This window comes from Montipora foliosa, chromosome 1 (genome assembly GCF_036669935.1).
Source record: "Montipora foliosa isolate CH-2021 chromosome 1, ASM3666993v2, whole genome shotgun sequence".
Lineage (NCBI taxonomy): Eukaryota > Metazoa > Cnidaria > Anthozoa > Scleractinia > Acroporidae > Montipora > Montipora foliosa.
In genome coordinates this window covers 49701721-49717176 of record NC_090869.1, presented here as the reverse complement: position 1 = coordinate 49717176, position 15456 = coordinate 49701721, and the positions used below count along the sequence as shown (strand labels likewise).

General features: G+C 38.1%; 1 protein-coding gene across 4 annotated transcripts in view; it reads left to right on the top strand.

Annotated features, from left to right (window-relative positions):
• Nucleotides 1–3185: 3185 nt before the first annotated feature.
• Nucleotides 3186–15456, top strand: part of LOC138000157 (uncharacterized) — a 14952-nt gene continuing 2681 nt past the window's right edge. The window contains exons 1-3 of one of the 4 annotated variants that reach the window (XR_011123072.1): nt 3186–3341; nt 10465–10602; nt 11282–11580. Coding sequence is in view for 3 of the 4 variants with exons in the window: in XM_068846360.1 (XP_068702461.1) it covers nt 10516–10602; nt 11282–11557 (363 nt within the window). In the remaining variant the exon portion in view is untranslated. Of the gene's footprint in view, nt 3342–4394; nt 4554–8769; nt 9054–10464; nt 10603–11281; nt 11581–15456 lie in introns of those variants that run through there. The other 3 variants (XM_068846360.1, XM_068846370.1, XM_068846378.1) reach the window with 3 other exon arrangements.

Below are 15456 nucleotides of genomic sequence, written 5' to 3'. Positions count from 1 at the left end.
CGCCTCGAGTAGCTTTGCCTATATGCGGGTTTGTGTAATTGTCTGCCAATTTGTTCAATTTAAACTATTGAAATCCAATGATGATGATCGTCTGTTTCAATACCGATTTTAACAACCCTCGTGAGTTTTTTTTCAAGCAGGAATTTGTTTCAGGCCCAGGAAGGGCGTTGTTTTCTCCTTTCCTGGTTTGTCCGATAAATCCCGCATATCCTACGTAGCGAGTTGTGGGGTATATTGTTAATTGGTGTGGTCTTGGATGGCTGGATGTGTATGAGATGGTAATGAATATCAATACATCAGGTGGAAGTTCTCCTTTCGTGTACTGAATCAATCAAGTAAAGGAAGTTTCGTTACCGCTGAGTTGTCGCAGTACGTTGGATACTGCTATCTAACACTCTATGGACAAAACTTGGGAAAAATTCTAGCGTAAAAGCATCATTTGACATGCAATTACAAAGTAGTAAATTGGTCCTTTCCCCTCACCCCAACGCCCCAAACCAATGTTGACAATGTGATGCAAAAACATACTGTTGCAAGCCTTTGCCCGGTTTTTTTACACCAACATTGGAATAGGGGGAGGGGGTAAAGTGGGAAGAAAGTCACCTTTATCACACAGACAAATTAGCGCGTCACATTTCCCAACGATGTTTGTCCAAGATTGCAGTCTATTAAGAATACGACGTTGCCGGGATTTTTTTCATTTTATCCCCATATAGGCATATCATACATTGATGGCGAGGTTAACGAAATATGTTTGACGTACAATTTGATAACAGTACGTTAGTACGAGCAATTAACCCCCTGTATAGTAATGGGTTGATCGACAAGCCACTGCATTTAGTTCAACACAGTCGTTTCCTTTCCCCAAGAGATTTTGTTGAGGATGGAAACTTAAGATGCGAAATCAAAAGAATGCAGTCCGGGAGCCTCAGTGATCACAGGCACGCCCAAGACATGAATAAAAATGACAAAATGTGTTGTTATTGGCAATTACTTATCTAAGATGTATTCCTCGAGCGCATTATTGGGGATAGTCCGGAACAGATATGCTTCAATTCAAGTGAACCTGTTCCTGCACAGGTACGCCCTGATACGCTGCACTAATGATAAATTTGTAACAGGTTAATATCCTTGCAGACACTTCTCCCACAGTTTTAAGAGATACACGTCCAGGAAAATGTAATTATAATAGCTGTTGATCCGGTTGCCGATGTGAGGTCTGTCTAAGTCCTTCGACGTCTTGCAGCGTTTGATATCATGAAACCAACCAAATCATATACACACCGCAAGAATATTGTTAAAATTAAGCGTATATGTTGACAGCTTGAACTACATATCTCGGTGAGGATTGTCTAAACAAATACGTGTACACTGTTGCTTCACTTTAGATATCTAGCTACGTCCCCTACGAAGCTCAAATCGGTAAAAATTTGAATTAGCCTCTAAAGTATCACTCATCAAATTGCCTTCGGCAAAGATAGACAGGGGCCATAAGACACCTGGATAAGTGTTTTCCATTTTTTACTTTCAAGAGATCGAAATCAAGAGCCCCCAAATCAGGTGAGGTAGGGTTGAAACCACTTCTGAGATTTTTAAAGCTTAGCACTTTCTTGTGCAGATTTTATTGAAAGAAGCGCCTTCGTTTCATTTTATCTGAGAATGAAAGTCCTTGCAGCCACCTTAGGACTGCAAGCACAATGGGGCCATTTCATTGCCCTTTGCCTTCACAAGAGGACTCGTTCTATTTCCACTAATGTTCACACAGTTACTGCCACGATAGCTTATCATAACTGAACCATGACCGATGTTCAATACGTACCACGTCGTGTGATAACTGATGACGCTGTGTTGAATGACATCAACACCAGACGTCATATTTTGACTCTTTCATCTTTTACATAGATCAGCCTGATTCCTTGAGCTTGTCTTTTTGCCCGTTAAAGTAGGATAAACTACATTGCTTTTGTGAGTAAACCCGGGCAAACATCGGGAAAATATTGCACATGTCTATGCAGAATGGCGTGCCGGTTCCCTAAACCGTTTAGGAAATAAGAAAACTAATTTTTTCGTGATAGTGATCAGATTCTGAAAGAGGATTTTAACATCAAAGGAAGATTAAATCCGGAAACAACAAACACGCTAAAGCAATCATTAACTTGTATCACTCGTCCAACGAACTTTAAGTGACCTTTATGTCCTAAGACAAGGTGAATTGATAATTTATCCACTGGAGTTATCTCACTATAACCAACCCTCTTCACTGAATCTGCTTAACTCTATTTGCAAGAAACAAAGTAAAAAGTGCGCCAGCAAAGCCAGGAGTCCTCACAGTAATTGTCTTAAATAGAACAGTTTCCTGTTCATGTGCGGGCGTGTCCTGGTTTAGACAGGTATCAACACCACGATTTCAAATTTTTAAAATACTAAACAAAACTCATAATGGTTTATTGTTGGATGGGTCTCAAAGTGATTACAGCTAATACGCTGGAAGAAAATAAAAACAAAATTAAACAGACCTCCTGCATGGTGCCAGTCTATTTCTCGCGCCAGAAACGTCGAATTGTCAGCAACGCAAAAGAGGCAAAAAGCGGTACCGTACCATTTTGGTAAAGAAATGATCCTGAGAGACGTTTTTGGAGAACGAAACTGAATATTTCCATATTGCTGGATTATTTTATATGTAAGCTGATTTTTGAATCGCGTGAATTCCTCTCAAATAAAACAGTTTGTTTGTTTCTGGAGCCTCATTGTTTTGGATCCAGGCAGCAATTTTCTAATGAGGCCATGGTATAGAAAAGGGTACTTTGAACATATGCTTAATCAACAGCTCCGTCGCCTTTTTCGTCCATGTCCGTTCACATACCACAACAGATCGCCTGTAATAAGCTCGTTATTTTACCCCCTACAAAGAACGGGGTCAGCTCCAGTAGGACCAAGTTTAGAAGCCGAATGTGAAAAAGTCAAAGGGAAGAGAATATAATTTCTTTGGTTTTCTTCTTTTAATGCACGATTTCGAAAAAAAAATAAACAAAAACACAACAAAAGCAATAGTTTATTATGTGCCATCCACATCTTCCTTGTGATTAAAATCGTCCAGCAGCTTTGCAACTTTTTATATCTGCTGTAGCTGTTAAGTTCTAGATAAATACTGCTAATCAGCTCTTTGTGGTAAGTAGCTATTTTAATGGAAGAAACCCAAGTGACTGGTTTTCATAAACGGAAATACCCCAAAGTACAATTTGTCTGCCAGTTTAGTTGTATTTTTCTTGTAGATCATTGCTTTTGTAAAGAGTAACACAGATTAGGCTTCGAAGAGCGAAGAAGACGCATCGACCGAGAAGGTGAGCATATAGTAGATAAATCAGTCAGTCTTAATTTTTGGTTATCTGCAGCAATCTTTGTTGACATAAATGGATTTATAACTTGGCTATCTTGTCTTGTGATGTACAGCGAAATTTCAATGAGCTTCCGGAGGTATTAAAATAGGTGAAAATTGCACGCAAAGTTCGCCTTAAACTGTTCCGTAAAATTTAAACAAAGTTTTTTTATCGACAGATTTCAAATACTAATGTGACAGTAATCACACAACATTTGATCCTTTTTGTAACTGAGGCAGCTGTTTGATTTGTAGACATTAGGCTAATTCTAACATTTCAAGTGCAGAGCAAATTCGAAGGAAATAGTTCGTGGCTACATCGTCTTTGTTACTCTCGGAGGCTTTCCGATTTAGTTTATCGTGACTTTTTCTATATGTATCCTACATGACTAAGTAAAGGGAAGAATGCTGATGAAAAAGCACAGTTGATTAACAAGAGGTCTATTGTTTACTTCTACTGGCATGGCTGTGATGACGTATGCTATCGTTTCCTATTCGAGTGACTTCGGACGGGGCTTCGCACGCTCCTGGCCATTTGAATGCTCTTTTTTAATAGCGGCTCAGTTGTCATCGATTGACCATACATGATGAACAACTATCATAAGCACGATTGAAGGGTGTGTGAAATATGGTATTCCTCGATAATTCAATTCTTGATCACTTCCACTTTCTTACTGTACAGTGCTATCGTGACAAAATTGAGAAACAGAGTAAAGATGATAGGAGGATATGGGTTGCTCTATAGTTGATCGACAATAAAAAATTCAATTGCAATGCTAATCAATCTTTCCACCTTTCCTTCTGTTTTTAAAACGCCTATCACTGCTCGCTAAATCATGCATCGTTAATTTATGACCTTTTGTTGAGCAGAATGAAGAGAGAATTCTATTTCTTTTGTAAGATGACCTAAGTACGGGTAGATAACATGATACACGGCTTAAAATCGGTTTCCGCTTACATTGTGGAAATCTGGATTGGCAAAATTGCATTGTCTAAAAAGACGAGCAAAACTATAATCAGTTTGAATAATAGCTCTTCGGCTGTTTACTCGGCTGACTAGACATACGTCCGATATTTCTCTTGGATTTGTCAGAGCAAGATCAATCTCTCACGCCGGTATTACGTACTTGCCTAATATTTTTTTAAGTCAAAAACGTGTGCTGAAAGATTGCTGCAAGTAAGTGCATTTAAAATTTTAGTCCTAATTGGGGAGATGACTTCTGGTGATTTTAAAATAAACCAAAAGAAAAGGCCTAAAATAATTTTGAATCACTCAAGATTTTTTGGCTGAATCCATATCTAGATGTATATAATATTACGGGCCGGGGCAAGTGAAGGTAGCATCTAAAACAAAATAAAAAGGTTAAGAGAGGATAACAAGTTAAGTTGGATGGTTTATTTTATGTTTTTTGCCGGAAAACGGCACCGTAGATAGCTGCATGCTTTAAACTCTAGGACTGTATTATGAATGAGATCATTTTCGTGGAATCAAATAGGTGACCTGTTAGTTTTTACACCCAAAGCACCCGCATGATTTCAGCGAATGATTAAGATCATTCGCTGAAATCATGCGGGTGCTTTGGGTGTAAATCCAGCTTAGATCGATGGCTTCATTTGCCTTCAGTGGTTCCTGTCAGTTTAATTTGACCGCGATTCGCCAATTGTCAATTTGTTGCCTCTTAACAGTCCGACCACTTCATGTTATCCTGCTCATTCCTGAGGAAGTTTATTTGAGAAAGTGATTCAGATACTACTTTTTTCTGTCTGTCATTACCGTGATAGATGTTTCTTGGAATCCCTTTTTTGATGCTACATGGTGTTGCTGGCAATAAAATTGATAGCATGAGCCGTTGCTTAGTGGTGAAGTATTGACCACTGCAAGACTCAGTCGCGGCTATTTCATGTTGAATTTAAGCGGATTCTAACTGGAGCCTCGATTTCCGTAAAACAATTTGCAATGTTAGAGTGCTGGGTGGAGTTGAGCTTAAGGACACCAATAACGCTAGAGAAAGCCTCAGTCTGGATTAGGAAAGACTCATCGCGGAACCATTGACATTGGCATTCCTTCACATTCTATGCCAGCTGATACCAACACGTCACAATAACGCTCACAGTACATAAAGGAAGAGCAGATTTGTTACTGAATGTAATCAACTTTCCATCACCCCGAATTTTCATATTTCTTTCACATTTATTGGTACCGTAAAGCTATGCGGCTTTATAACAAGCTTAAACTGGGGCTGTAATCATAATACCTTATGCTGCTGAGCCGTTTATACGGTTCACTTTATGATTTTAGAATGCATTCACACATTTCATAACAGTGATAACTATGCAGCCATTATCACAGTCCCGTGTTTCCCTACATAAGGTATTCTTTTCAAGGGAACATTAACATTTCAGTAGAAATATACCCATGACGTCACCGCAACGCAAACAAAAATTGGTGACCTCAGTACGTCATCTGTATTAATCAATTTTCACAATTTTCACAAGGTTCTTAACTTTAATCATAAAGTATTTCCTACCCGAAATGAGGCAATGTGGAAACCTGGACAATTCTGGCAAAAGGGTTTGGTTTTTTTCGTTCGCAAAGAGCAATTATTTCTGTTTTCAACTAAATGCAAAACAATAAGTCTCTTTGATGAGTGGCAATTAAGAAGCTCCCATGACTTGTGCTTCAGGAAAGAAACATAGAATATTCTTTGCATGGGAAGAAGCGGAAGTTGCACACAAACCACTGGGCCGGCTGGGGCTTGTTGCGGTAGTGGCTGTATCGAGAGTATTCATCTCACCTGGACGGAATTAAAATTCAAACGAGGGTAATATCCTGAAACTCAGCGATGTTAATCCCTGGTGTTGTAGTATATTTCCCTGCGGTATTTGAAGGGCACGCCTAGTGGTTCAAACAAGCCGATCTCAGAAACATTCCATGTGCTTTGACCAGGCTTCCCTTGGTCATTAGCGTGAAAGTTTCAACTGCGCCAAATTGGCGCCGAACAAGCGTAGACGGTAGCTTTCATCTGTGATAATTTTGTCATTGAAGAGTTGATCATTAGATTACCTGCATCGCACTCAAAAAGGCACAGCCCTCGAAGATGACCATCATGTCGATCTTCAGACTCAGCAGTGGGTGCTAGAATGAGAAATCTGAGAAGTGGCGATTTTTTTGAAATTTTCTCCTTCTGTTTTAACCCATCACTTGTGAGTCAATCTCTGTTCTTAAGCCATCCTTTTAGCTGATGAACAAGAAAACAGGGTTAGAGCGAGATAGGTTTGAAATTGGAAACTCGCAGTCGTGCATGCTGTTCCATAGTCGGACTAAAACCTAGAAACTAGACTGGTACGAGATTATCATAGACTGAGGACTAGGAGCAGGCACAACAGGCAAACTGTGGCCGATTTATTTCCGGTATTCAACATATTGGAGATTTTATAAGAAAATCGTTCGCTGGCGGACGCACCTCGCGATTCTCGCTGATCGTCGCGATCGTCAACTGTGTCGCTGACTAAATCTGGCTAGAGGATTTTAATTGAAGGAACGAACTCTGAGTCACTTTTTATTTTTTTCTTTTATTTGCTTAACTCTTACTTAGGATTTTAGAGGTTAACGCTAGAGGCGATTAATTAACTTGGTTTTGACGTTAAGTGATTTTTTTTCAAGTTGGCATAAGTTCATGAAAATGAATTATTCTCTCGTTGGGCGCCACCTTGGCCGTAATCGTGAATGATTCTTTTTGTATGAGGCATAAATATCACAATGTGATGACCCCACAGCGACAAATCAGTGCATATGAGGCGTGATCTTCAGAAATTCTATTAAGCTTTTTGTTGACGTATAGCAGGTTGCATTTTTCTTTAGTAGACAGGAGAAGAGTTTTGCTCTTTATTTATCTCACTGTTTTTTCTTTTAATACCATAGTTATTATGTAATTGTGGTCAAGAAATATCCCTAACTTTCATCTAAGTTCGTTTTACAGTGGTTAACATCGAAGAAGACAAAGGGACTGAAACGTTAATTGTTCTGGAGCCTGGCAAAGTGCAGCCTTCGAATTTAATACGACACTGAGTTGTTTCAGCGTATATCGTGATTGTTTTACGAACTTTAATTACGTTTTCAAGGAACACACTCCTCTGCAATCAGTGGGTATCGCGGGAGTATAGGCATGTTTGAATTGTGTTAATAAAGTATCTAATTGTATCAAATTATGTTAAATTGTGCTTTTTTTGGGAAATGTCCAGTATATTTAATACGGAACAGTGTTAAACTGAGCATTAGTCTAAGTTACTCAAGAAAGTTGAAACTCGTCTTGCTTGAAGCATTCAAGTAAGAAACATAGTATTCACCGCAAGCTCGTCGTTAGGCGTTTGCTCTTGAGAAAATGATCGATGTTTGTCATGATAATTAGCAACTGGACAGTAAAACGCAATTTTTCGAGTAACACTGAAAGCTATTATCACGAAATCAATAATGTGTAACTTTGTGCCACTTTAACCTATGTGCTATGAAATCGAATCGGATATTCTCCAACTAGAAATTCGAATTAACTTATAGTGCCGAACGTTTTGGCGTCTGAAATGAGGATCAGCCAGTCTTGCGTCATAATAATTATGATTTATTATTGCTATTGGACTTGACAATGGGCTCCATTAGCATTAAAAATGGCTTGACTCTTAACACAGTTCAGGCGGCAAAGTTTGCGTCAGTCCTTTGCTTTTCCCATGTGTCTTATGTCACCACCAATCTCAAATTTCTCTTGCCCTTATCCATAGTTTGACTCCTTGTTAGAAACTATCTATCTCTTCAATCTTCCTCTCTTTAAATACTTGCAATTCACACCCTTCAATCATGAGACCATGTTTTTGCATACTCGGCTAAGGATGAAATTGCAGTAAAGTTATGACGCACCTAATGTAGATGTTCTTTTTGTAAGCTTTTCGGTTACAAGAGAAAGGACTTATTGCTTGTTTTCCGGAGTTTTCATCTGACAAAGAAGAGAAATCTCCTCAACGATAAACCACGTTTACGCAAACCTTAAATTTTCCCCTTTTTTCTTTGCTTAAGCCGTTAAAGTTAGAGATAAGCTGGTTCCTAATTTGTCTGGAACGGTCCAAAACAACACCATGGTGGTTTTAAGTTTCCTGCGTGGGATTTAAACCCTCAGAGAAATGTTGCAAAGATGCAAAGTTTACATTTGCTGTTATCGCATTGTTGATTCCGTCTCTCAGAAAGATTAGTTTACTTATCAGAAAGATTAGTTTACTTATCATTTGTCGGGCAGGAGTGAAAGAGACATCATGATTAACTGTCATCTGTTCAAAAAACTAGTAAGTGCCGGCGAAATCGGATGTTGGTTGTGAACATGTGTTTTGGTTGTGGTTTCAATTTACTCCATTTATTGTAAACTCTTAGAATACCATTTATAGTTTTTCTTTCCTGTGATTATTAAGTCAAGTTACTTGCAATTGTCGAGTTATTTAATTTTGCTAACGACGGATAAGGAAAGTTCAATAGTTTGTTTTTTATAGTGTATTTAGGGTGTCCGAAAAAAATGCGCTCACTCCGGAAAGACTAATGGCCTAAGTGGAAGGCGAAGTTTTAATCTACTGAAAACAGTAGAACAGGTTTGGAACTAGTCAGTCACAACTTCCTTTCAATTTCTGGCGTCTACATCGGGTAAGTGCACATTAGCAAGTTCTATTTATACTGAAACCAACCAAAATAGCAACAAAAGGAGAAAAGTAATTATTTGCTTGGATACACAATTTGTACACCTGGGAAAAGATCCATTGCTGTAGCATAACGCCTACGTAGACTTAACAACTCTTCAGGTGAACACGAGGTTTATAAATATTCGTGTTCTCGATCACGTTTCGTCCTTAAGTTGCTTTTTGAAGCAAGTTACGGAAGTCGATCGCGATGAACACGAAAGTTGAGAGAAGCGGACCAGAGCAGCAAGTATCTATTACTCATGATAATCAGCCGCCGTTTTCCTGTGACGTGAAACTGATCATCTGGACCGGTTTGACAAAACGATTAACTCTCCTTGGTTTCAACTTCTCTACCTGTGAGATGCTGTTCCGTCGGCAAACATAAACAAAACAGCCTTTGATCTTATTTGACCTTCGTTCAAAACATCTATAAAAAAACTGCATCATTATTACTCCTTACGAGTAAATTTAGCTGTTCAAAGATTGAATGATTCTCGTCATAACTCTCAGTTTTTTGTTCCTTTCATCACGGCGATAGAAGCGAAGAGCCAGCCGACATCATACCTTATCCTGACTCAAATCCTGCTTAGTGGACGTTTATCGAATCGTTTGTGGCTGTCGCCTAGCTCCAACCGCAAGCTACAGTCTGTCATTGAGCATTTAGGCTGATCTTGCCACGCGCGCTAGGGTGCGCCCAAGAGAATAAAAATTTAAAGCTTTGTATTTACCTTGTCTTTTAACTTAGTTTTTTATGATTGCAATGCATTTGGTAATAAAATATAAAGAATTTAAAAAAGGAAAGCGATTAGCAAAGAGACGCATGATGAGATTGAAATTAAAGTAATTGGACCATAGGCCAGGTGTTCATTTATCAATAAAGACAAATCCAATTGTATATATAAATGATTTGCATTACTAAGCCATTCTTCACATTCCTATACAACCCACACTTCAGTTTTTGACCTACGATTCTTTATTGCCAATAAACAATTATGGCATTTTCGTTGTCTATAGATCGGATAGTTTACAAAGCACTCGTTACTGACTTAATTTCTGTCAATTTGAGGGCGCGTAATCAAAAAAGCTTTATTTTCTACATTAATTTCACTTCGGTTTTGACAGAGAGGTTGCATCTTACAGCTGTATTTGCAATTCGTTGAGGGAAATAACAAGAAAGAGCAAACAACACAGTTCCCAAACAAAAGACCGCGCGCAACAATTTCAAACAATGTCAACTTTGTCCAAAAACCGCAAGGCAACTAAATCGTTTTTTTGATTGGGTGCACGACACTAATTGATCACGTGATCAACTCAGTGACTGAGCTGTGACGAATTCGTTCCCTAATTTAACACACGTTACCTCTTCACTGTTGCAGATCGACCAACGCAGATCGAATAAAGTACCGAAGCGGAGACAACACATCCTAATGGAAATCACTAAGTATATCGTGTTTTCCATCGTTTTGCATCTCCAAATGTTCCACAGCCATGCTACTGGTACGATGTCCGTGAAGGTAAGAGAGTTAATCGGCGTTTAGTAGTTTTCATTGTCACAGTTTGTTTTCCTGTTGCCTGGTTCACTCGGACTGAACCCTGTCCAACACGTGGACTTGTGCTTACGTACTAATTGCCTCCGTTTAAGGGTTATAGTTTTTTTTAGATGTATCGAAAACGTTTGCAAAAGAAGCTGGTCTCTTCCAAGCAACCTTTTTTGCTAGTGGCATCATTTTCAAAATAATAATGGACTTGCTCTGCGAGTTTGCTAAAATTAGAGAATAAAAAGCCTCTTATCTTGACGGCATTCCAATTGTTTCCAAAAGATTAGTTAAGCTATCCGCTTTTGAATTTCGAGGGTTCTTCCAAAGTTTGCAGTTGATGAAATTCAGTAAGCGATCTTTATCAGTTATTTTTCGTTCCTTAGTGAGTGAATGTTTCATCATTCCTATTAAATCCAAACAATCATAATTACAACAAAGTTACACCAACCAGTTTTTATTATGCATAAGAGCGATTGATATTAAGTGCTTCTTATTTTATTTATATTACCGCAGAGAACAATTCAAGAAAGTTTTCGGCAAAGTTATAATACTTTAGGAAGGATCTTGCTGCAGACAAGCCAAAATAGTAGATAATTCAGGGGTTCGAACTGTAATCAGCATTCTTGTGATGTAATCAGAATGGTTCTTTCTCCAGAGAAAAAGGTCTTCTATAGAGCCTCATGGACGGCACGTGGCGAACAAGAGAGGGTGGTCTACCTTATTTGACACACGCGGCGGGAATCAGACCTTGCCAAATGTTTCACCCGTGGCGGTCGTGAGCATTCTAGGCAATGCTAAGCAACAGGAAAGAAGAATCGCATCGTTTCGTAATACAGTGGACAAAAAAACGAGAAGAAAGAAGAAAAAGCATACCAAAAGGATGATGAGGAGGAAAATACGAGAAGATCTTGACAGTAAATCACCCATTTGGGTTAGTGATTATTTACATGAGTGGTGAGTTATTTGATTAACCATGAAGGCTTTAAAATGGAAATTTTTTCGAGTCCTAATTGAAATAAGTTTGCACTAAGAGATGTTATTGAAGTGAACGAGCTATCATTTAGACTTACTTTGTGACACGTTGCTTTTAATTATCCCGGAAACTCCCGTGGTGAAGCCCATTTAGGGTAAGTTTATTATTATTATTATTATTATTATTATTATTATTATTATTATCATTATCATTATTATTATTATTATTATTATTATTATTATTATTATTATTATTATTAGACCGCACACCCTTTTTAAATTCTGAGTCGACGGATGATAATGATGATGACTTCGCTTTATCTTACCTTATTTTTACACGCGTCATTTACCACCACGCATAAGTGGGATCAAAAGATTTTTTTGGCGACTCGTATTGATCACCTACAGGTTTTACGCTCTTGAATCCGTCAAAGAAGAAAATCAAGATTTGATAGCAGAGAATACATGATCTCTGCACGCAAACGACATAATGGAGTCCTAGAACAGATCGCCAATGCTCGTTTCATTTCCGCGGATCATAATGTTTGTTCATTCTCTTCCAACACAAACAATGATATTAGAATGAAAAAAGTTAACTCGGCTGGCGGTCAATTTGTCTTAAAAATTTATTTATAGATTTAAGAAGTTTTTTTAATTGGGATTGAAAACAAGAGACCCGTTGGGACTGAGGTATTAATTTCATGGCCTTTACACATTTTTTTGTGTATTGCTAACAATTCATCTCCGACTTATCTTTTGCGAAGGTGGTATGAAATCCAAACAGTTTCACAGTGTTGAAAATGTTGTAAAATGGACTGTTCCATATACTTGTATGATGCACCTGCAGTGAAGGGTTCTCCTCTTCTCATCTTCTTTTTGTTTTGTTTTTGGAAAAACCCCTCTCCATTGAAAAATATCATTTCGTCGAATTACAATATTAAATCGCGCCCAAAAAATTGACGAAAGGATGTTGTTGAAATGAATTTCATTAAGCAGACATTCGTGGCTAGAATAGTACGACAATACGTACTCTACAGTAGGTATTAAAAGGCAGGCCGTTCCGAAAAGGCAGTTAATATTCAGTGGCTTAGTTTAAGTTGTATTTATTGAATTTTTTTTTTCTGCTCAACGTTCGTGCAGGTTTTTTATTAATGATACAACTGTTTGCAGATGTAAAGGGTAGGTGTGACCTTAATTTTTGTAAAAGCGATACTCATTTTGTATTGTGTTGCGAAGATTCTTCCATCAGTCAGTTGATTACACACTGTTTTTTTATCGTTAATCTTTACGTGGATCGTGGTAGAATTAGTATAGGTAGGATAAAGCAAGGTCTGACTCCGGATTCCTACTCTTTGGGGATCGTGATAGTAGTCAGGTAATGAGGCAATGCATCATTAACTGTATAATTAGGTTGCTATTTAGTGGTTATGTGGTACATAATAGTTACCCAAGCGTTGAATTAAGATGGTGAAGTTTGCAGATTAGCATGCGATTATGAAGAAACGCAAACTTGAAATGACGACTGGGACTAAGAAATGTGTTCTTAACCCTTTTGACAAACAAAATACAAACACAAACATCCTGTACTGACGCAATATCACTTGAAGTTTAGATGAGAGTCACGTTTGATGGCAATGCAAAATTCAGGGGGTATCAGTAGTACATACATCTACAAGCAGACTTAGATATGTTATTGCTAAATCTAAGAAATAATAGCAGGAAATCAAAATAACCTAGAGAACAAAAATAAAAATAAAAATAATAATAAAAATAATCCGATAACTTGGAACTACAGAAAAAGTTTGAGAGGGTCGTTTCAGTCATCTAAGTAACGGTGGTCTTGTCAAAAATGTTTTAGGCCCGTAATTTCCTTTTATACAACCTTTTATTTCATAGAAGTATGTTGATATTGCCAAGCGACGAAATGGCCTTACGCACAAAAGCAATATTTTTAATCATCCACTGCAAACCCGTCAACCATGTAATCTTGAAATGGTGTATAATTTATAAAATAGGGGACAAGTATTGTGGTTCTAGCACGTGCCTTTAGTACTTTTCAACTAGAAATACTTCCTATGTGGCATGAACAAAGAAAGGCACTACGAGCGCTGTGATCGGACAAATTAGCGATTCACATTTTGAGTAAGCACGCTGTCTAATGCGTGGTGCTCACTGCCGACGAAAGCAGAAGCAAAAGTCTTGAGAAAAGGCTCTACTGAGTTTGCGTATGTTGTGTATGCCCATGCATGCGTCGAGAATAAGGGTTAGACGTAAGTCGATTCGAATCTCCAAGTTATAAAAAAAGGACATTCAAACATTAAGTTGTCCTCTCCATCCGTTGTTCCATGTTTTTTTACTTTCATTCATGGTTGTTTTGCAATGCTTACACCATAAAAATTGTGACGAAACAAAACGCAATAAGCCGCAGATCGACCATTTGACTTCGTTTGCAAGGATCACTCGTTAATTATACAGGAATTTTCTCAAAATCAAATTAGCTACTTTATCAACTGCGACAACTTGTTTTAAGAGTGGAGCCTCGATTAAACGAACCTCTCGCTAGATATATACAGTTCGAGCTTCGCAATTCGTACGTTCCTCTTAAGCCACATACACCAAAGTGTTTGGAAAACAACTGCGATAGATATTTCTCTCCCACTTGGCACTTTACTCTTCTTCGAAGGTTCTTTACGTCTAGTTTCATTGCAGAAAGTCGCAGTTGACCTTTAAGCTTAAACATAAGTAATGATTTTCTCCACTTTTTATATATAGTTAAGAAAATATGGTAACCCATAGATGCGAGAAATTTTGGTTTTATAGCAACGAGGTCATCGACCGTCCGTCCGTACGTACGTACGTCCACCCCACCATGTATGTCAATGTGGCCAATATCACGCTAGTTTACAGCATACAGCTTTGATATTGGACATCCATGTTATGATCAATTCATACCTGTCAAAACAATGTATCCGCTGACCAGTATCACGTGATCATATTGCGGGCTCAAGCTTAGAACTCACCGAGGTCAGCTGTTTTTTTGAAGTTGATCAGGTACTGGTTTTCGATTAGATTGCAGGCTTAACCCTAGTTAACTCACATAAACATAAACGAGGATTCATTTTTCGCGCGTTTTCTCATTGCATGATGCCTGGAGGACATATGAAACGAAAGGAGAGCGAAAGAGAACGACAACGACAAAACAGTAGCTCATACTTGGTAGAAGAAGTTACTCCACAATTCTTTCCGTTCGTTACTTTTACGGATACGTTATTTCAAGTGAATGCGTATTTTTCAAAAGTGCTTTAAATGGTTTTTCCTTTGTTCAGGAATGAAATTCGAATTTTTTTTGTCGATCGGAATTAAATAATAATTATCTGTACTCTTTTGGACGTAAAGAAAAAGTTGATTTGTTTGTTTGTTTTGCTTTAAAATGCGAGCGAACAAGTGCTTTTTTTAATCCGTTTGCCCAACTGTTTTTCGATGTGTCTCAACAGTGACAAGAAACGTTTGCCCTTATGTTATAAACACGTAATCGCAATAAGTTCTCGTAACTATGATTAGGGGTAAATCTCACTAGCTTGTGTTTTCAGAAGTTTGTTTAAAGCACCTAAACGTTATCTAAGTGTTGGAGCGGATCTTGTTTGAAGTTCGTCCTTTCTTGGTTGCATTGCCGTATTGTGCCGATTCGTGTTCCAAGCCAACCTGGCGTGTTTCAATGAAATACATCAAAATGTGAATGATCTCGTTTTCAGAGATAAAGTGGAATACATCAGTAAAACTCTTCTTTGACCTTGAATTAACAAAGTTTTTTTATGGCTTCTAATTTTAGCGTGATTCCTATTCGCTGGCTATTGACAG